Raw genomic sequence first — 21664 nt, 5'->3', positions numbered from 1 at the left:
CTATATCCCTGTCTAGACAACAGCCAGACTTCTTATAACTGGACAATAGGCAGATTTTGTTATGGTTACAGAAAACTAGCAAAATACACATGAAGTACGTTATGTTATGGACTAAGGACCTTTGAAACCTTATTAAAGAAGTACCGTTTTACAAATTCTAGAGTAAAGTAGAAAATAAAGAGAAATGTTTATGGAAAATTCATCTAAAGAGAACAGAATAATAATAAAAGAGGATAAAAAATTATATAAGAAGATATAGACGGTCATAATTTAGATTAGACTGTTTAAGAAAATACGAATCCAAAAAACAGTTTTTTTGTTATTAATATTTAAATAGTGATTTAACACTTTGGTGCGTGAGATAGGCCTATTATTTAGCGTGTATTTTCGATGTTATTAGCAAATTCAAATCTCTGCGCAAAATTGCTGAGAAATACGTTGTTAAAGACTGGCTAAGCCTTCCATCAACGACAGTTTAAAATAAATAATGTATTGGAGTATAGAAAGCCAGCAATAACTGCACTAAATGATGATCATTGAGGTCAAACATGTTATTTGTATGGTTAAAAAAAGTATATATCCAACGCGAATTTTAAGAAAGTCATAGATTTTAATATCCGAATCAAATTAAATACGCATTCTCAATGTTTGTAGAAAATATAAAGTATTAGATTAGTATCAAATACCCGACAAGATTATTTTCAAAAAGAGTTTCTGATGCAGATGTTTCGAATGATCCTAAGTACTTTAACCCCTTTAATATCTGGATTTATTTAATACTCATTTAAAACGTTAAAATAAATTAATGTACAGGCGAGAAACCGGCAATGAGAGCGAAATGCGATAAAAAGAGAAGCTAAATATCTTCCTCCAACACACACTGCATATCCAGAGTGGGACGGATCATGCAGTTCCGTGTTTGTAACAGAAGGAGGGCGGTCGGAGTCGCTGTCCAGCGTTTTTTCTGCCCGTGCAGCGGGATCCGAGCCCCTCTGTCCGTCAATCCGTTTCTTAGGGGAGTTGGCCATGGCTAAGGTGAAACCTGCTATCTAAGGACGCAGTGCTGCGCATTGAGAGACGCACTCTGGACAGGCCGGTCGTACTGCTCGATCGACAAGCACCCGATTACTACTAAAGGTAGACAAACTCAACGCCCTTTTGTCACTGGTCTTGTCTTGCTTGTTCTTACAAAACTCGGCAGCTTACCGTAATCTTTACGCTTCGTATTTGTGCGCGCATGAACTCAGTCATTTAAAACTGGTAACGTGCTTTATGTGTGATTTATGATTTTGCTGCCTGAAACACTTTCTCATGCTGAGTAGGCAGCACTATATATATATATATCAGATATTTTATGTATAATTTTTATTCCGATCCGACTCATTTAGAAAATGAATGTTGCTGTTCACTCTCTAATCCGATTAGCAATTTGGTGACGCTGATGCATGACGTGGATTTGTTAGTTTTCGTCTAAAAGTCCTTTATAAATCGTGGGATTTTCTTGTCATCTGGAATTGCGCTTACGTTAGTCACTTGTTGAAATATTTTGTTTATTTTGCATTATTTTCTAGAGGAAAATAGATTATATATATATATATATATACACACAGAGACGTGGATAAATTTGTTGGCACCCTTACTGGGCTCCACTATTGACAGAAAAACATAAAAAAATTAGCCAAAATGCATATTGACAAGCCCCAAAGTTTCTGCGAGAATGTCCTTTAGGCTAATGAGACAAAACTGGAGCTTTTTGGCCAGTCACATTGGATCTATGTTTACAGAAGGAAAAAATGAAGCTTTAAAAGAAAAGACCACCATACCTACTGTGAGACATGGAGGGGGCTCACTTTCATCTTGGGGCTGCTCTGCTGCATCTGGCTCGGGGCACAATGAAGTCTCAGGACTACCAAGGCATCCTGGAGTGAAACATACCGCCCAGTGTCAGGAAGCTCAGCCTCAGTCGCAGGTCACGGGTCCTCCAACAGGATAATGACCCAACACATACAGCTAAAAGCACTCAAGAATAGGTGAGGAAAGAAAGGCAGAGCTATTCTTTAATATCCCTCCATGAGCCCAGATCTTAATCCTATTCAACATCTATGGAAAGATCTGAAAACTGCAGTGTGGAGACGCCACCCTTCAAACCTGAGACAGCTTGAGCAGTTTGCTCAGAAAGACTGGGACAAACTCCTGACTGGCAAGTGCAGAGTCTCATTGTGAGGTACAGAGATTCGCTCGTTGGCAGTGATTGCTGCAGAAGGTGCTGCCAGAAAATACTAAATTAAGGCGACCATCTTTTTTGCCTTTGCCATTTTCATTTGTTTAATTATATAAAATATTCAGCTGAATCAATAATCAAAAGCAAAGTCTGATTTGTGTTAAATATGGATTAAACAATAAGGGATTCCATTAAACTTTTGTCAGTTTCAAGTTATTTCAGAGATAGTTGTGTTTTTTTTGTTTTTGGTGGAAGGTTACCAACTAATTTGTCCACGTCTGTATATGTAATATATGATAGAATTAACATTTATCCTTTCTCACTGTTAGGAAAATAATGTGAACTGATATCATATGAATTATTTTGACTTTGTCTTTAATCATTTAATCTTTTTAACTGTAAGCACATCAAGTGTGTTAATAAACAATGCATGTCCTGATCTATAGGGTTCTTGTCCTCTTATCACATTTGCACCTGCCACATTGTTCTACTTTTATTAATTAATTTCTTTAAATGCATTTGGTAACGTTGTCATTACTTAAGTAGCGGGATCTTGAGCAAATCTGACACTCCTAGAGGAGGATGCGACTATTATGTACAAAAACTATGGCGTGACCTAGAGGACTATTAAATTAAATAACACTTGTGACTTTGCGGTACAGTACCGCCTCTATACATGTACACTGATTGAGTATGTAAAGTGGTATCATTAATATGCATTTCAGTAAGACTCAATTCATCTGTGCACAATATGCTTCTCCCTTGTAGCTGGTATGCATCTCAGCACTCTGTAAGCAGGCTTTCTTTTTGATATTCACTGGTATCAGTTTCTTTTGTTTGTCTTTGTCCGAAGTGATTACTGATGCTAAACAGACGGACACACGATCTACTGTGTCACATGACCTTCTTTCCCTGTAACTCTGAGCCAGAAATGACCATTGATAAATGTTTTCTGGAATCATGATGTATGTAGCCGTTCTGTCTACCGTATCATTATTTGGAACATTGGAACAATGTCAGCAGGAGCCCATTTCTGCTCTGCAAGGATATTGTTAGTGTTCAAAGCCTCGGTGTGATGGGAGAAGGTTTTCCCGTCCTGGTCCTGGGAGGCTGCTGTATTTACAGGTTTCCATTAGCCAATCTCATCATTAGCTTGAGTGAACTGATGAACTGAAATACAGATGTAGATGCCGTTTCTACTCGTGTGTATTAATTAAGAGAGAAGTGTTTCAGATGCATTGGTGCATTTAATGTCTAAAGTAGATCACTTCTAAACGAATTAGTTTTTTTTTAACTATTAAACAATAACATAGGCAATTCTTTACAAAGAACTGAGATATGAACAATTAGAAAATTATCAAGAAATCCTTTTATACAAAATTCTTTTTTAGTTATAAAGACATTTGTATCAAAAAATAGCAATAGCAATTAAGATAGATAGATAGATAGATAGATAGATAGATAGATAGATAGATAGATAGATAGATAGATAGACGCCAAGATTAGAGGGTGAACAGCAGTGCACATAAATTTAAATGCAATCTAGCATGGATTTTAAACATTTGAAGTGAAAAAGGAAAATAGTTCTTTGACCCTGGTTGTATGATGCATCATTTTAGCCTTGTGATAGAAGGCATGAGGCCAGAACGAGCCAATACTCCCCATTAGTGGCACTATTGTAAAACCCTTTACTGTTGAAATCAATTATTTGGACCTTATCTTTTAACTCGAAAAGACAGCTTATGTTTTAAATGTAATTATTTATATTTTCTTTATTTGTATGGACTAAGTTAGTAAAATCACTCTTGTGTAATATTTGTAGCTAATTTTCTGGTAATTTGAAAATTAAAAACTTTCCACATAACTTTTAAATATGCTAGCTGAATGTGAATTTCAGGGGAAGGCAACATTACTGTTTGAAAATTAGCATAACATGTTTATGATAAGTTGATATGTGCCTGAATCTGCACCGCTTGACTGTTTTGTACCTTATAATACCTGCGGTTAATATTATTCCCTTTGGAGTTGAAATAATTACCTGGCAGTATGCTCCAGAGACCCTCTGAAAAACTTTGTAAACAACTCGAGTGGTATTTCTGCATCATGACTTCGTAAGTGGAGAGCACCTGCTAATTAAGCCTACTGCATAATTAGCTCCTTTTCTGTGCATCAGGTTCTGAAATCCTGAAAATACCCACGTCTAAAACCCAGAAGTAGAATACGATGCTGAAATGGCAGGCAGGCTTTTATCATTCAGATGAGATGAGTTATTTATAGCCTTATAAATTCTCTGGCTTACACTCTATAAAAGCACATCTCCAGAGTAGGGGGAGTTGTTGATTTAATGGATTACACACTTTGTATGTGTTCGATTCCTGGTCAGGGAAGGAGGAGCTTGTAGATGTGTCCCGGACAAATAAGCACTGTTAGGGAGCTAGTCAGTGCCTCTGCGTCTGTTGTACCGCCTCTCTTTTGAGTGTATGCTAGCTGTAAACAGAGTAGAGCAGTCCAGACAGAGTTACTGTTTGTCTGCAGGGATGAGCCTTTGGAGGTGGGAGTGCTGAGCCGCACGGCAGATCTGAGTCACTTGATGTTTTGTGTTGTGGGCCGACTTGCTGGGGACCTGAAAGGGTTCCCTTGTTGTTTTGCTCAGATGTCTCGGCCTGTGTACACAATGAGGACAGTTGTTGCCTGTCTTTTCTGCTGAACCTGCAGCGATGAAGAATAAATTTCAAGACACAAGAGTCTTGAGACCCAGCATAATTCACCATAAAAAGAGAACATTATGCAAATCTGTAAACAATGCTGCTTCGTCAATATAGCAGTGACACTGGAGACATTTACCAAGTCTATCACAGTGTCGACCACGAGTAGCACTGTTCCAAGGAAAGGAACACTGCTAATATTAAGATGCCAGACAAAAGCTTCTAGTTTGACATAGTGCATGTGTTCGTACCCTTTAGGCGTCATGGTCTACTACACGGAGTTTGAACAGGCCGGCCGAAAGCCAGGTCTCCAGGTATGGAGGATTGAAAACATGAACTTGGTTGAAGTGCCAGAGAATCTACATGGAGACTTTTACACTGGGGATGCCTACCTCATCCTCAACACCATCAAGCAGAAGTCTGGCTACCTGCAATACGACCTTCACTTCTGGCTCGGTAAGAAGGGCACCCACTGAGGAGACCCTCTTCTAGTGGTCATCCATGTCCTGTTTAACAAAGCTGTCCCTCGTTTGTAATTATCTATCAGTTACATTATAATGCATTCATAAAGTACCATAAACATGACTAATAAACAATAAGCATTATAAGCAATAAGTATTATAAATAAGGCTAATCATTTATAAGGCATAATACGTTATGCATTATGAATGCTCTATGAAGCTCTCTTCTATAATACACTATAGATACCTTCATCATGCATATAATATTCAGTATAATAATTAAGGATGCTTTGTCCTGCATTATGAAGGTATTTATAGTGAGTTATTAATGAGAGCTTCATAGAACATTCATAATGCATAATAAACATGCCTTTTTAGTTGTAGCAGTGCTTATGACACTTTATGAATGCATTATAATGCATTATGTCTGCTTTAAGTAAAGTGTTACCAAAGTTTGTTTTCTCATTGAACTTTGGTTTTAAATGATGTTTAATAATTTATTCAGATGTCCTGTCTGCCATTTCACTATTACAGGAGATAGCTGCTCTCCTGATGAGTGTGGAGCGGCTGCTATTTTTACAGTGCAAATGGATGATCATTTGGGAGGCAAGCCCGTCCAGTACCGCGAGATCCAGGACCACGAGTCACAAACATTTCTAGGCTATTTTAAATCTGGACTCAAATACATGGTGAGAACTATATATACTCATTATAATTCTTATTCCATAAAGCTGTTACAATACTGGTATGTATGTGTCCCTAGAAAACAAAAGTAAACTTTTACCTTCCTCCTGTCCCAGGAAGGTGGCGTCGCTTCAGGGTTCAGACACATAGTGTCCAGTGAAGCTGCAGTTCAGCGTTTACTGCAGGTGAAAGGTCGCCGTGTTGTCAGGGCGATAGAAGTGCCTCTCAGCTGGGCCAGCTTCAACAGAGGAGACTGCTACATCCTGGACTTTGGTTCTGTGAGTCCATTTAAAGAGGCGGAACAAGACTCTTTCTTGGGTCTGAATTTGACTGGAACTTATATTGGGTCATTAGTTAAACAGAGGCTGGGATATATTTAAATGTTTGGTTACAATACATATTCACTTTAAAAAGACATTTAATGAACAATGTCAAAATCATCTTTCTCCAAATTGCAAATCATTGAGTAATATTATTTTCTTTGAAAACTGTTCCTTGTCTTTCTTTCAATATCACCATAGATATTGAAAAGATTCGTTGGTGAAACACACTGCATGTGATGTAAATTATCGCCAATGCCGCATCGGAAATGCAGACCAGATACATTATATGGACAAAATTACTGGGACACACCTCTTAATCTTTGTATTCAGGTATTTCATGCAGACCCATTGCCACAGGTGTATAGAATCAAGCACCCAGCCATGCAGTCAGGTTTACAAACATTCGTGAAAGAGGTCAATGAATTCAAGTGTGGTGCTGTTATTGGATACCATCTTTGCAATAAGTCAGTGTGTGAACTTTCTTCCCTGCTAGATATTCCACAGCTGTAAGTGGTATCATTACAAAGCGGAAGCACTTGGGAACATCCACAAAGTGTTATACAACGTAAAGTAACAGAGCAGGGATGCCAAGTCCAGAAGTGCATAGTGCATAAAGGTTCCCAGCACTCTGTTGACTCAGTAACAGCAGAGTCACAAACTTCCTCTGGCATTAACCCCAGCACAAAAACTGTGAGCTGGAAGCTTCATGGAATGGGCATCCATGGCTGAGCAGCTGCGTGCAAGACTCGCATAAAAAGCACAAAGCAAAAGTTCAGTGACGAATCACACTTCTGTGTCTGGCAGTCTGATGGGCAAGTGTGGGTTTGGCGGATGCCAGGAGAACGTTACATGCCTGACTGCAGTGTGCTAACTGTAAAGTTTGGTGGAGGAGGGATAATGGTATAGGGCTGTTTTTCAGGGGTTGGGCTAGGACCCTTAGTTCTAGTGAAGGGAACTCTTAATGCTTCAGCATACCAAGACATTTTGGGCAAATCTGTCCTTTCAACTTTTTGGGAACAGTTTGGGAAAAGCCCTATTCTGTTCCAGCATGACTGTATCTCCATAAAGGCATGGCTGGGTAAATTTGATGTGGAAAAACTTGACTGGCCCACACAGAGTCCTTACTTCAACCCTACCAAACACCTTCGGGATGAACTAGAACAGAGATTGTGAGCCAGGCCTTCACATCCAACATCAGTGCCTGACCTCGCAAATGATCTTCTGGATGAATTGGGCAAAAATTCCCTCAGACACACTCTAACATCTTGTGGAAATCCTTTCCAGAGAGTGGCAGCTGTTATAGCTGCAGGGGCGACCGACTCCAAATTGATGCCTATGGATTTAGAATGGGATGTCAGTTTTCTGTAGGTGTAATGGCCAGGTGTCCCAGTACTTTTGTCAGTATAGTGTACAAAATATTGATATTTTGTTTTATTTTGTCTTCGCCACCAAAGGAAATTTACCAATGGTGTGGATCTCAGAGCAACCGCTTTGAGAGACTTAAAGCGACTCAGGTTGCCAAGGGAATTCGTGACAATGAGCGAAGTGGGCGGGCCCGTTTGTTCATTTGTGAAGAGGGAGAAGAGAAAGAGAAAATAATAGAGGTAAAAAGTCAGCCAGGAGAGTATGCTTCTGAGATAATTATTTTGGTCAAAAAGTACAAGATGTTAATTTTTTTTAAATTCATAACTTTATGTACTTTGTTTTCAATTATATACAAATATAAAACTTATCACAAAATATAAGTTAATGAAATGTTAATGAAGCTTTCTTGAAAGCAATACTGTGCAATACTGTCCTCTGGTTGGCTTCCATTTGAACGTAGATATTTAGCAGAAACATTGTAACATCTCCAGGTTCTTGGAACAAAACCAGATTTGTCCGAAGGGCAGTCTGATGATGTCACAGCTGATACTTCAAATAGAAAACTGGCAAAATTATACAAGGTATGAGAACTGGGAAAAATCTCCTAGACAATCTCCTAACTGTATGGTGATATGATATGTTAATTATTGTGTAGCATTTCATTTGCAAATATTCCTTGAGATACATTTTTTATACACAATGTTTTTAATTTATTGAGATACCTGTTGCCCAAAGTGTAACTTGATAAGAATATTGTTGTTGGTCAGTCAGGGATTGATGGATTTCCTGTCACAATAGTAAAATAACTGAAGAATTTTGCCCATTGCCACCCTCTTGCTCACTCAGGTGTCCAACGCCGGTGGAGACATGGCCATTGCCATGGTGGCAGCAGAAAACCCATTCTCCCAGAGTGCACTGGAATCCAGTGACTGCTTTATTCTAGACCATGGCTCTGATGGCAGAATCTTTGTGTGGAAAGGTCAGTAGAGGGTCCCATGGGCACTGTGGTTCAGAATGGGTCAAAAAGGCACTTCTCGTACTAGACATTGAAGGGCAGTTCTCATTCAGCACAAAGATCGCATTCCATTAAAACTGTTGTACTTTGACGAAGGTATGCAGCAAGTAACTTGCAGGGGACAGTCAACTGCAGAGCAAATGTCCTGCTGGAATCTGTGATTTGTGATGAACTTTTTAAAATCCAGTGTATTTCAGAAAGTCGCCCTTATGGTCAAATAAATAGCAATGTTTGTACAGGTAAGGAGTCCAACGCAGAGGAGCGGCGTGCAGCGATGAAGGCCGCGGATGAGTTCATCAGGAAGATGGGTTATCCCAGGCACACTCAGGTCCAAATCCTTCCTGAGAGAGGGGAGACGCCGCTCTTCAAGCAGTTCTTCAACAAATGGAGGGACGTGGACCATACCGTTGACTTGGGCTTGGCCCACGTCTCCAACAAGATTGCGAGAATTGAGAAGGTGCCTTTCGATGCCTCCACTCTGCACAGCAGTACGGCCATGGCAGCTCAGCATGGAATGGTGGACGAGGGCTGTGGGCAGAAACAGGTAAAGTGATTACTGGCTCCTTGGGGGCTGCCTATTCACTGCTCTCCTGTGTTGTGACTGGGATGGCGTTCACGCTCTGAAGAAGCAGATGAAATTACAGAAGCATGCAAGAAAAAGCCATTTGTCCACATAGAATTCAGTCACGAAGGGTCTTGCCCCTCTTTCATATTATTTATCTCTGTCTATAGATCTGGCGTATTGAAGAATCAGACAAGGTTCCTGTAGACCCCTCTCTCTATGGTCAGTTCTTTGGAGGAGACAGTTACATCATCCTTTATAACTACCAGCATGCCGGACGCTGCGGACAAATCATCTATATCTGGTGAGAGCTGTGGTGAAAATTGTTCTTCACTTTGTTTGAAATGAAAGTGGGCATTTCTGTAAATCCATATCATATATTTTGAATGCATTCATTCCTAAAATATGTATTGCTCAAATTCATTGCCTGTTGTCCAATGCATGATATATTCATCATATATTCATCAATATGGCAGCAGAACAACAACCCCTAGTATATGACTCTGTGTGTGTGTGTGTGTGTGTGTGTGTGTGTGTGTGTGTGTGTGTGTGTGTGTGTGTGTGTGTGTGAGCGGGTATACCTATCCTTATGGGGACACAATGACCAGTTTCCTGGTCCCCATAAGGGAAAACTCTATTTTATAAAAATCAGTGACTGCTATGAAAAATCTAAAACTGCAAAAACTCTTGTATTTTGCTTGGTTAATTATGGTTATGGTTAGGGCAGGGTGGGGGTTAAGGTTGTCATAGTTAACGTTAGCATTTTTTCCATAGAAGTGAATGAGCGGTCCCCATAAGCATAGGTGTACCCTACATGCGCGTGTGCGTGTGTCCTGCGATGGAATGGAATTCTGCTCAGGGTGCCCACTGCTTTCTACCTTATTACTGACAGTGGATAGACAATTTAGCGCTCTGGCCTCACATATTCAGAGTTAACAGTACAAATGTTTATCAAAGTAAAGGACATTAATCACAGGCTGTATAAGAAGACTGACAGTTGTTTAAAAGGGTTATGGCTATGTGAATGTTATTATTAAACCTAACCATATAGCTTGCTAGGCTTAGCCCAACATGCATATTTAGATGCCTTAACAATATTATAAATACAGAAATACTTACATAGTTGCAACTCAGGATGGCAATAAAATAAAACTGCTGTTCAAAGGCAGGGGACAGATTCCACTCAGGATGAAATTGGAAAGTCTGCCATTTTGGCTGCCCAGCTGGACGAAGAGATGGGGGGGGCACCAGTGCAGGTAATGCTGACAAATGCAGATGCTTAAAACCCATTCAAAGCTGATTTTACCTGAAGAATATTCCGTTTGATCATTTGTGTTGTCAATAAATATTAAAAGTTGGACATACATATGGTTTTGTAATTACAAAAAAAATAACAGGATGCGATTTAAGGCTTTTGTCTTGTGTTTTTGCCTGAAATGTGTGAAACGCATGAGAAGCCAGACATCTAGTATATTTTTCTGGTGCCACTTATGCGAGCTGGAGTAGGAAGCCGTCTTTGTTCTGATTTATCTGGAAAACAGCATGCAAGATCGTTTTTAAGCTTTAGCATTTCGTGTGGGCTGGGGTGTCGCTGTTCGTGGGAGCCCCCTTTCTGTATGAATACCCTTGTCACGAACGCTCTGCCAGTCTCCTCTTTCAGTGTCACGTTCACCAGCACATCTTCAGGATAACAGTATGGTTATTGTGGGGGCTTGTCTTTCTTTCTGCTCTGTGTTATGCTACACAGCTAAGTGTCACAGGTACAGACTGTCATTGTCATTAGCTGCCAAGGTTCATATCACTTCCAGATACCTGATCCTCTTACAATAATTCATAGACTTTTGTTTAATATGGATGTAAAGAAGCACATTGGAAAGACAGGGGCTTCACCTTCCTGCGATGCTCCGGGGTCCGTAGACTAAGATGTGTTATCCAGACCTTCTGTGTCACAATCACGCTTGACAGGACACTATACAAAGCTGTTGGGCAGAGAGTCTGATGTTATTTCCTATTCTGCATTCATGCACACTGCCTCTGGTGGAGAGTGACAACTGCAGTTAGTGAGTCATAGTTACCTTTTAAGTTCAGTGCTATTTTTCCAGTTAGTTTCGCTTTATTGGTTTGTTTTTGTCTTCATTACAAATCTGCTCCAGTGCCATAGGGATTATGGAGGTCACCCGGGGAACTGGAAAATATAGGTCCACATTAGCTTGTATTAAGAGGCCTTCAGTGTATGCTTCTCATGCTTGCCAAGGTGCGGGTCATCCAGGGCAAGGAGCCCCCCCACCTCATTAGCCTCTTCGGGGGGTTTATGGTGGTGCACAGAGGTGGCACCTCAAGAGAAGGGGGTGAGACGGCACCCGAGGATGTCCGGCTGTTCCAAGTGCGCGTCACCTCTGCCGGCTGCACGCATGCTGTGGAGGTGAGCAAATGGGGGTAAGAGCTGGGGAGGAGGCATGGAGGGAAGGCCTAGTGGGATAAAAACTGTCTGGCTGCTCCCAAGAAAAGAATCGATCAGAGGTTGTAGTTTATGACAGGTTGTTGTCGATTTTAAGTGGCAGGAACATAGTCTGCTAAGCCTACATGTCATACATCTGATCCCTGTGTCCGGCACTCGGCGTGCCCTAATACACGATTGTCCCCTCATGCACGATTGTCCCCTCATGCACGATTGTCCCCTCATACACGATTGTCCCCTGCACCCATGTTCAGAGTTGCGCGATCCCTCTTTTCAAGGTGGACGCCACGGCCTCCAACCTGAACTCCAGTGACGCATTTGTCTTGGTGACCCCATCCGCCTCCTTCCTGTGGGTGGGGCAAGGTGCCAGTGACCCTGAGAGGGATGGTGCCCAGCGGCTGTGTGAAGTTCTGGGGGTGTCCGCATCTGAGCTGGTGGAAGGTGCAGAAACAGGTGAAAAGGGGTCTTTATTAGTGTTTATGGCAATGTAACAAGGTAGGTAGTATTGTACTGCCTGTGTATATTTGGAAAATTAAATCTTTCTGGTGTTTTATCATTTGAGCCACAGAAAGCCAAACATTCAAAGATCAAATGATTCACGTCACGATTGATGATAAGGCAGTTTATCCCTGGCATGGATGACTGACTTGATTGCACTGCAGATAGTGATGAGGTTAATCATTTTATTCCAAAAGGACATGTCTGTGTTAGCTGAACAGACATCGTGTAAGCATATGAAAATATGTTGTTTCTGTTTTTCATAACATCCTTAATGTGACAATTCTATAGGTAATTCAAAACCACTTTTTAAAAATGTTTTGTGCCTTAGTCGCCACTTTTTAATACACTTGTGAAATTATAAGTTTTATGACAATTTTCTTTCTGTGGGTACAGATGATTTTTGGGAGGCTCTGGGAGGACAGGCAGAATACCGTACCTCCGCGAGGCTGAAGGACAAGATGGTGACTCATCCCCCTCGCCTCTTTGCCTGCTCCAACAAGACAGGACGCTTCGTAGTGAGTGACCGCAATCAAGCTTAATTAATCTGCACTTCAGTTTATGTCCACAAGAAGGCGCAGCTCCCTCAGCTGGTTACAGCTTCATAGTATTTCCCAGCTTCTTTCATGCTGTATACACAGAATCTGTATAAATCAGGGTTTATGTTTTTGTCAGCCATTTTTTTACTGTCAAGGGAATAACATTCTGTACTGTGTAGTGTACGACTCTTCTTTGCATATTGCCAAAATTGACATTGGTAAATGTACAGTGAAATTAAGTACGTCTAAGCTGTATTGTACATTTTCACTAGTGTACTGAAGTAGAATAAGGGTGAATCGGGCTGGAATACTTAATTTCACTGTACATTTTCCTCTGCATTAGGGAAATGGGACCATTTTTATGGGTTATTTATAAGGAGGTGGCAAATCAGATCATGTTGTATTTAATAATATTTGCTGGTACTGTAATATGCTTTTTGTCTTTTTATTGTGAAAATGCAGTTTGCGTAAATCTTTTGACCTACACATCAAGAGAAACCAGCCAGCTGTGCTGTAGGAGAGCATGCTTTTGTTCTTAGTCAACTGATATTTAAAGCAGCATTCCACTTACTTTTGAACTATTAACTCAGTATTGAAAATGAATTTAACTGAGTGAAAGGACAGGCAATATTGTTATCGGTTAGCCTAAGTAGGGCTATTGACAGCCTAGAGCCAAAGCCAGGCAGCATAAGACACAAGGCCAGGGTGCATCCTGAAATTTAAAAATGACCACAAGACTCTCATTGTCTGCCTGGCAATTCTTCATTGTGTGGCTCTGCGATCAGATGGCCGCTGGCTGAAATCCTGTGGTTAGCAGAGTGATTTTGCTACTGGACCATTGATCAAGGCCTTTAACCCCATTTGCTCTGATCCTTACTTGTGCATCGCTTTGGACAAAACCATATGCTAAATAAATATGTCAAATATTGGCTCATGGTACCAGAGATTTCAAAATTCGGTCCAGGTTGGCATATGTGAAAAGTGAGAACACTCAGGCAGTGTTTGCTCTAGTTCAGCAAGCAATTTGAAAATGATTGACTTGGTTACAGCATTCTTTGTCCTATTTGTACTGGGTCAGTAAAACATTTTTATGCATTCCAGATTGAAGAAGTACCAGGGGAAATGACCCAGGAAGATCTTGCAACTGACGATGTCATGATCTTAGACACCTGGGACCAAGTAAGTCAGTGCATTATAGTGCAGTAGTATTGGACTTTTTCCATGTCTCAGCCTTGTGATATAGTGGCTTCAACATACAGGTAGTCAACAAGATCACCACAATGACAGGAGCACCAGCCAAATGGTCAAATAACTGTTACATTTATTGAATCAGAAAAGTTTAAAAAAATTATGTGAAAAGGGGTTTTGCCATGTGGCATAAAGAGAATCCCAAGTGTCATATCTGTTTGGTATTTCATTGTCATTTCTCTTTGGTGAAGGTGTTTGTTTGGATTGGAAATGAAGCTCATGAAGAGGAGAAGACTGAGGCGATGACTTCTGGTAAACAACACCGCGCAATGCTTTTACATTGTGTTGTAATGTTTGTGGCATTCTTGAAATACGCTGAAGTGTGAATATTTGCTAAAGTCAAGGATTCAGTTAAGCAATGCATGCTTGTAGAATACAAATTCATTTGTAGGGGGTTCTTTGGACACAACATCAGCATTTTCTAACACTGACCTTCTCTTCAGCGACTCGTTACATTGAAACGGATCCTGCTAACCGGGATCTCAGGACGTCCATCGTACAGATCAAGCAAGGGTTCGAGCCACCCACCTTCATTGGCTGGTTCTTGGGGTGGGACCATGAGCACTGGAGCAGTGACCCACTGGACCGGGCCATCGCTCAGCTGGAGATGTGAAATATGAGCCCTAAGCTTTAGCCTTCGACCTTAAGTCTCACTCACACAAAACCAGATGAATACACATGGTATCCCAGCTTGACATAATACCCCTAATATTTTCAAGCCTTCCTCCATATTCCACCATGTTATGTAAATACTATTAGTATAGGCCATGTGTTTATTATAGGAAAGATCTGTAGTTATGAGACATGAAATAGAGAAGACCTTAGTAAATTGATATTATTGCAGTTAAATGAACACAGAGGGATACTGTAAGTAGATGAAGGATTTCTGTCAAGATCTAAATTCCGAAAATGGCAACGCTGTCAAATAAACACATTATTTGTGTGGAATAAATGGCTTTTACTGGCACTTGTCCTGGTGTAGTGTGTATCTTTGTAAGTGTGTGTAGATTCTGAGTTTATTCATAAATAGCAATTTAAAAATTGATAAAAGCTCTGAATGAAAGGGGCAAATATCACTGCCTTAATGAACACTACTTGCAATATTTGTATAAATCCAAAAATATATTTGCCATATGAGGTACAGGTCATGGTTGTCAATCGTTAAAAATAATTACATCTTTTCCCCAGAAAACCATTATTTTCCATTAGTTGTTGTGCAGCATCCATAATATTCTTAGAGGTTTGCTTACAGTTTGTTAGCGATTTCATGGTGGGTTTCCGAAGAAACAAATGAACGTATCACAAATTATGTCTAAAGATTTATTAAAGCATTCAATGTTAAGTACACACAACACGTGCAATATGTGTTTAGAACTGTTTCTGGAATATAGAAATGATTAAGTTTGACTTTTTAAGTAAAACATTAGTAGAAATGCATAGTTTGGTGTATTTGCCATTACAAAGGCCATCTGAGCATTTTAGGATGAGAAAAATGGAGCTTCCATCACAACGGCATTGTAACCGAGGAAAAGCATCTGCTTTTTGGCACTAGTTATTATTACAGAATTACAGACCCAGTGATCTATCAAGCATCAGAGTCTCATCTCTGTGCTGGATCAAAGTTTCAGTACCATTAGACTATAATACAATGCAACATACATATCAATTGATGCAATGACTGGAACAGACTATAAAGTTAAGAATAAAGAGCCAAAATTCATCTTCAAACAACTGACTTAACCAAAGATGATTTGATAATTAAACTAACTCAGACAATATCCATGTAATCATAAGGAATTCCCACAGATTAAAATACTCATTTGTACTATACGTCCTGAAGTGTAATGAGTTTGCATATTTAATATTGTTTTGGAATGCACAAAATTCAGTTTCATGGCACTAACTTAAGGCTTCGATTATTAGCAATCACAGATGGCAATTATTAAAGGCTGCAAATTCACAACACATACGCACAGCAAATGTAGCTACACAGAGGTAAGACTTATACCTAATTATTGAGCTTTAATGTAAATACTAGGCTCATTAGGTTAAATGCAGACAAATGAACTAAATGTAGCACTGATTCTAACTGCATGTGGGCCAGGGATTTCGGAAAATTATTGAAAAGATGTTTAGGCATGGCTTGAAGGAGAATAGCAAACCCAGTGCGTGCTCACTGCTGTTTCATTCCGTGCGTATTGGTTTGGCTGTGACCAGGCTGTCGGTTTTATCAGTCAATGCCGGTCATATTTAGGCTGCAGAGAGTAAATGGTGAGTGTAACTAATTTTACAGTAAAAAGACACGACCTACTGAAAAGCTCGTTCTCTCAGTACACCAGCTACCAATAAGTGACTGTAGCCACGTGTGTCTTAAATGGATGCTGATGATGTCAGAGCAGGACAATTTAAACCTAAATCCTATCAGACCACAAATAATGGTCTTTCTTCCACTTGATCATCATATTTAACTAAACATGGTTTTTAATGATTATTACAACTATCCATCCATCCATCCATCCATCCATTTTCTGAAACCCCTTATCCTATTCAGGGTCGCAGGGGGTCTGGAGTCTATTCAGGAGGCTACAGGCACAAGGCAGGGAACAATCCAGGATGGGGTGCCAACCATAACAGGGAGCTAACTATAACTAATTCACCTTAAGTTACAAAAAGTATTAAATAACAAAAAAATAATGTTTCTAAAACACATCTTAACCTATAAATAAAAGAATGAATGAAAGTTATCTGCTTCTTGCAGGTAATTTCAACACTTAAGGTTATGATACACAGGGCAAATTTTTGAGAAATGTTGCCGGGCAGTTGCCAGCCAGGTGAGACAAAGGGCAACTCCTCCGCATGATCGTGATCAAAGTTCTCCATGTAGAAATTCATTCCCCAGAATCAATGGATAAGTGCCTGAGCAACACTACCCACAAAGCTGCCCCGTGTATCACCACACTGACATTACAGCCTTTTAAGGTTTCAGAAATATCAAAAACGTATATTATTTGAAAATTTCAGCGTAGCTGTTTTATACTAAAAAATAAAGTTGGTTTTACACTTTGAAAAATGAGTCTTTCCTCAACTGAAAACTTTCTGTTTACACTGTGTGAGAAACTTGGAGTGGTGAGAGGAGGTCTGCATGAAGATGGGAGAACCTGCAGAAATGTACCACACCTACCAACACCACCACGCTGCTCGAGTCCAAGTTTGATTTTCAGAGTTGCCAACTTTGGTCAACTGGCTGGAGTGAGATTTTCAATTCAAGACAAGTTTGCACACACATGCACATATGTTTACATGTATGTAACAGTTTTATTACTATGTAAATAGTCTGCAGGGTTTGCAAACTACCCAAAAACGTTTGATGTAGTTAATCTTAGGTTTATAATGGAATAATACAGATTTGCTGGAAGATTTCTTGCGTGAGGGTGAGAGTCTGAAAGCGTGAGTGTCACGCCAAGATACGCGAGAGTAGGGTAGGCAACTTTGAATTTCATTTTGATTATGTTATTCATTTCGTCAATAGATAAAAAAGGTAAATTAATTAACACTGCAGCTGCAATGACAACAAGCACATTCTGTAAGTCGCAGTGACTGGAGTCCGGTGCACCTGAAGCAGAAAGGCCGTGACTGGGACATACATCAGCGTTTCAGGAAGCTCTGCATCATGTCTATAGGCAGGGGGAAGATAATGGTAGAGTTCTTCTCCGCAGCAATGGTGTTGAGGGTCTGTAAGTAGCGGAGCTGCAGGGCAGAGGGTGACTCGGCAATCACCATGGAGGCCTCCTTTAGTGCCCTGGAGGCGTTCATCTCCCCCTCTGCCGCGATCACCTGCGGGGGGGGGGGGGGGAACAAGAGAGATTGAGAGATGGAAAGAAGGTGAAGGTGACTTTGCTCTGCTGCGGATTACTGGTTGCCAGCATGCAGTGAGATGCCCATGTTACAGTCAATGCTGGCTATCCGATACAGTGCCATGTGACCTGGTGATTAAAGATGGCTCGTGTGAGTTTTACTTCTGAGGGCAGAACGAAAAGTTATTGGGTCAGAAAGATAACCAATCAGATTGCAGAGGAGGCGGGTCCAGTCAACTAAAAGAAGCAGGACCAAGACATCTCATTGGTTGGTCTGACGTCTGTACAAGATCACATTGGTTATCTCTCTGAACCAATCATTTTTCATTTTGTCCTCAGAACATTTGTGTAAACAAAACTCTCTTTAGCTTAAAGTTGATACAAAAGGCTTGGCAGTGAGTGTAACAAAGAAACGCACAGTCATCCAGGGCAGAGTAAATGATACAATCCTATAATGAAGGTTTATTATCAAGGCCATATGATGTCTAATACTAATTGATCTCGCTGTCAGCTTAACAGTAAGCTAATAATCTATTTTTTGATCTCTGATAACCTGTGTGTCACATTCAGTCCTCCTTGCCTGTTATTGGCAGTCAGTAGTTTGTTCACTGAGATCCATAAATCAATAATATTATTAAAACAATGGAATGAAAATGTGTGCCTAAAAATTTGGGGAGAGGCATACGATAACCGATTTATGACTGCAGAAAGATAAACTTCCATACATGCAAGATAAATGTACCTTCTTGTGGTACTGAACCTGAAACCTTCTTAATTACAATAGAGTTTAACAACTGTGGGGCCTTTTTTTGCTTGGGAGGCCATGTTCACAGGTAGACGCTGACTGTTCTTGCCCATGACCACCAAAATGCCCACCAAGTGGCAGACTAAATAAAACAGAATTGTTTTGCCAATGTGAGTATTGCTGTGAGTCATTTTGCAGGCATTTCCATATCGGTAGATGAGGTACTTTGAAAGCATGGTTTTGCCCAGTGTGCCTGGTCATTCTTGCCCATCTAAATATGCTACATGAGTTTCTCCATGAGCTCATACCTTCGCTCTGGCCTCGCGTGTCGCTTCAGCCTCTGCTGCCATGGCTCTCTGGAGCTGCAGTGGAAGCTTGACGTCCTTAATCTCCACCCGTTCCACTTTGATGCCCCAGTCGTCTGTGGCATCATCCAGAGAGGACTGCAGAGGACACACATCTATCGTCATCAAGGCTTCAGTGAAACTCCATGCTGATACTCATCACAGACACTGTACCCCCAAATACAGTCTAGTAATCACATCAGTTCCATTACCAGTCCTGACCAATAAGAAGCTCTGAAAGTCACATGTTTTTTTTTTATCAGAACTGTTTGTAGATCTGCTTTACACAACAGATGCCTTGGCAATTTTTTACACATCAGCTGTAATCCATCCATCCATCCATTTCCCTACTGGGTCGCAGGGGGTCCGGAGCCTATCCCGGAAGCAATGGGCACAAGGCAGGGAACAACCCAGGATGGGGGGGCCAGCCCATCGCAGGGCACACTCACACACCATTCACTCACACATGCAGTCCTATGGGCAATTTAGCAAGTCCAATTAGTCTCAGCATGTCTTTGGACTGTTGGGGGAAACCGGAGTACCCAGAGGAAACCCCACGACGACATGGGGAGAACATGCAAACTCCACACACATGTAACCCAGGCGGAGACTTGAACCCGAGTCCCAGAGGTGTGAGGCAACAGTGCTAACCACTGCACCACCGTGCTGCCCCTATCAGCTGTAATCAGTTCAGATAATTACAAAGAAAGGTGAAACACTAATTTCAGCTTCCTGCTGGTACTTACAGAAGCAACAGGAAAAATCAGGAATGAAAAAAAACTATAAAAACTATAAAAATGATATTCAAGATCAAAAGATCAACAACATTTTGGTAAAATATGGACAAATGATCAATGAATAACTACATGAAATATATCCAGATATGCCAATGAGTTTTTAAAAATCTAAATGTGCTAGGAATCTTTTAAGCATTCACCTGCATGCTGTGGGCGATCTCCTCGCGATCGGACAGGATCTCAGCCAGGTTTTTGGTGCCCAGCACGTTGCGGAGGGTCGTCTGTGCCAACAGACGCGTGGCCGCGTCAGCGTTGGTGATGTTGGCCACCGCCAGCGTAGCATTCTGCACCCGGTAATAAACCACCCCGTCCACACTGACAGTCACAGAATCCTTCGTTAAAACCTGAACAGGAGAGGTACAGTCCCATAGGTAAAATGACTTTCTTTTCCCGTTTGTTCGATGTGTGAACACAGACCAAAAAAAAATGAAGGTTAATTGTAAAGATGGCGATCAATCCATCTCTCAAGTGCCGAGGCAGCAAAGAGAATAAGACCCAACTCAAAGACACGGGATTCAAACTGGAGGTGACAGGGGGACAATGATGACCCACTTAGCCGCCATGCCACAAGGATTACAGAAATTCTGGTGTTAAATTGCAACTGAGTTAAAATCACTCTGAAAACACACACAACAGAGCAACAGGAATGAAGCCCTGTTCGTATGGAATCTCACAATAAAAAAACAATTGTCCTTTTGACAAGTCCTTTGTACTGGTTGTACTGCTTTTCATTCTGGTTGTTAAAATGCATCCAGCTTTCTCTTTTGAAAATTTGTCAGTTTTCTCTTCAAACTCTTCAGCTGTGCAGGACAAATTCAGCCATCGTCCTCATGTAAATGGTCCGAGAAATTAATGCCCTTGCAGAATATCATAAAACCATTTCTGATAAGCGATATGAATGAACCATCTATTTACAGAAAACCACACAAGAGAATCTTATCTGACTGTACATCTGCAAGCTAAAATTACTACTATCATCTGACCGTTAAAACTAAATAATCCACGTGTCAATTTCAATGTATTGTATTTACTGTAGCTTTTTATTAAGAAAGCTTCTCAGTGTCGTGTTTGTGAGGCTGGATTCTTCTGCCAATGTCATGACCTACACAGCGGTTTGAACATGTGACCAGACAGGAACTATCACGCATTCGGTGGCCATTACGGTAAGGCTAAAGGGATTTACTAAGGCAGGAATGCAGAGGTGACCGTCCGGTGTTTCTCACCTCCTGGGGGGGAATATCAAAGGTGATGGTGCGCATGTCTACATTAATGAAGCTATCAGTGCAGGGCAGGATGAAGAAGAGACCTGTGTGGGACACAAAGAAACTGTGTTGGAAAGCAACCTGCTATTCAGTCAGCTACACAAACATTATAACAACACAAAACAGGAGGTAATAATGACAATGCTCCGCGGTAGGTACCCAGTATTCCTGAGGTACTGCAGCAGGCTAAATGCATTTCATGATATTATATTATAGTATATGCTTATATCTCCATAGCATTTCACTCCTTAAGGACAGAAGTCATGTTTGAACTTAACCTTGGAAAGTACACATTCCCATCCGCTCCCCCTTTCCCAGGAGTTCACACAGCGGTGCAGTGACTGATTTAATCCAAGCAAGACGAAACCACACATCAGCTCCAGAAGACTGTCCCTCTCGATATGCTCCGACAGCAGCCGCTGAAACCTTCTCAGATTCTACACATTCTTAGCCTTCTGCTAACGCAACGCTATCTGTTAAATCTGTGTAAGCAGTCTCCCTCGGGAAGACATGACTTTGCGAAATGCTAAACATTTGCAACCTTTTGTGTTAACAGGATGACTCCTTGTTTGCCGTGACCCAC

The 21664-nt window shown here is 40.8% G+C and overlaps 2 protein-coding genes across 5 annotated transcripts in view; one reads left to right on the top strand and one right to left on the bottom strand.

The window, feature by feature from the left end:
* The first annotated feature begins 937 nt into the window (after positions 1 to 937).
* gsnb (gelsolin b) lies at positions 938 to 15046 on the top strand. 3 transcript variants are annotated; one of them, XM_048980326.1, is made up of 17 exons: positions 938 to 1137; positions 1785 to 2224; positions 5185 to 5382; positions 5922 to 6076; positions 6188 to 6349; positions 7849 to 7998; positions 8251 to 8340; positions 8606 to 8738; positions 9014 to 9318; positions 9507 to 9640; positions 10502 to 10592; positions 11591 to 11758; positions 12073 to 12247; positions 12689 to 12810; positions 13933 to 14010; positions 14271 to 14331; positions 14523 to 15046. In XM_048980326.1, exons 3-17 carry the CDS (start codon positions 5190 to 5192, stop codon positions 14690 to 14692), a joined length of 2187 nt encoding a protein of 728 aa, XP_048836283.1. In that variant the 5' UTR covers positions 938 to 1137; positions 1785 to 2224; positions 5185 to 5189; the 3' UTR covers positions 14693 to 15046. The 3 variants fall into 3 exon arrangements, with proteins under 3 accessions (XP_048836283.1, XP_048836275.1, XP_048836266.1); XM_048980318.1 differs by lacking the exon at positions 1785 to 2224 and having other exon boundaries at positions 939 to 1137; XM_048980309.1 differs by lacking the exons at positions 938 to 1137; positions 1785 to 2224 and having other exon boundaries at positions 5166 to 5382.
* A 339-nt stretch (positions 15047 to 15385) lies between these two features.
* LOC125711443 (stomatin-like) overlaps positions 15386 to 21664 on the bottom strand; it is an 18454-nt gene continuing 12175 nt past the window's right edge. For both annotated transcript variants that reach the window (XM_048980378.1, XM_048980369.1), the window contains 4 exons: positions 21043 to 21125; positions 19960 to 20163; positions 18987 to 19121; positions 15386 to 17913 (listed from right to left, as the gene is read on the bottom strand). In XM_048980378.1, coding sequence (XP_048836335.1) covers positions 17725 to 17913; positions 18987 to 19121; positions 19960 to 20163; positions 21043 to 21125 — 611 coding nt within the window. In that variant the 3' untranslated portion in view covers positions 15386 to 17724. The remainder of the gene's footprint in view (positions 17914 to 18986; positions 19122 to 19959; positions 20164 to 21042; positions 21126 to 21664) is intronic.

This window comes from Brienomyrus brachyistius, chromosome 2 (genome assembly GCF_023856365.1).
Source record: "Brienomyrus brachyistius isolate T26 chromosome 2, BBRACH_0.4, whole genome shotgun sequence".
Taxonomy (NCBI): domain Eukaryota; kingdom Metazoa; phylum Chordata; class Actinopteri; order Osteoglossiformes; family Mormyridae; genus Brienomyrus; species Brienomyrus brachyistius.
This window is presented reverse-complemented; position numbering and strand designations above follow the sequence as displayed.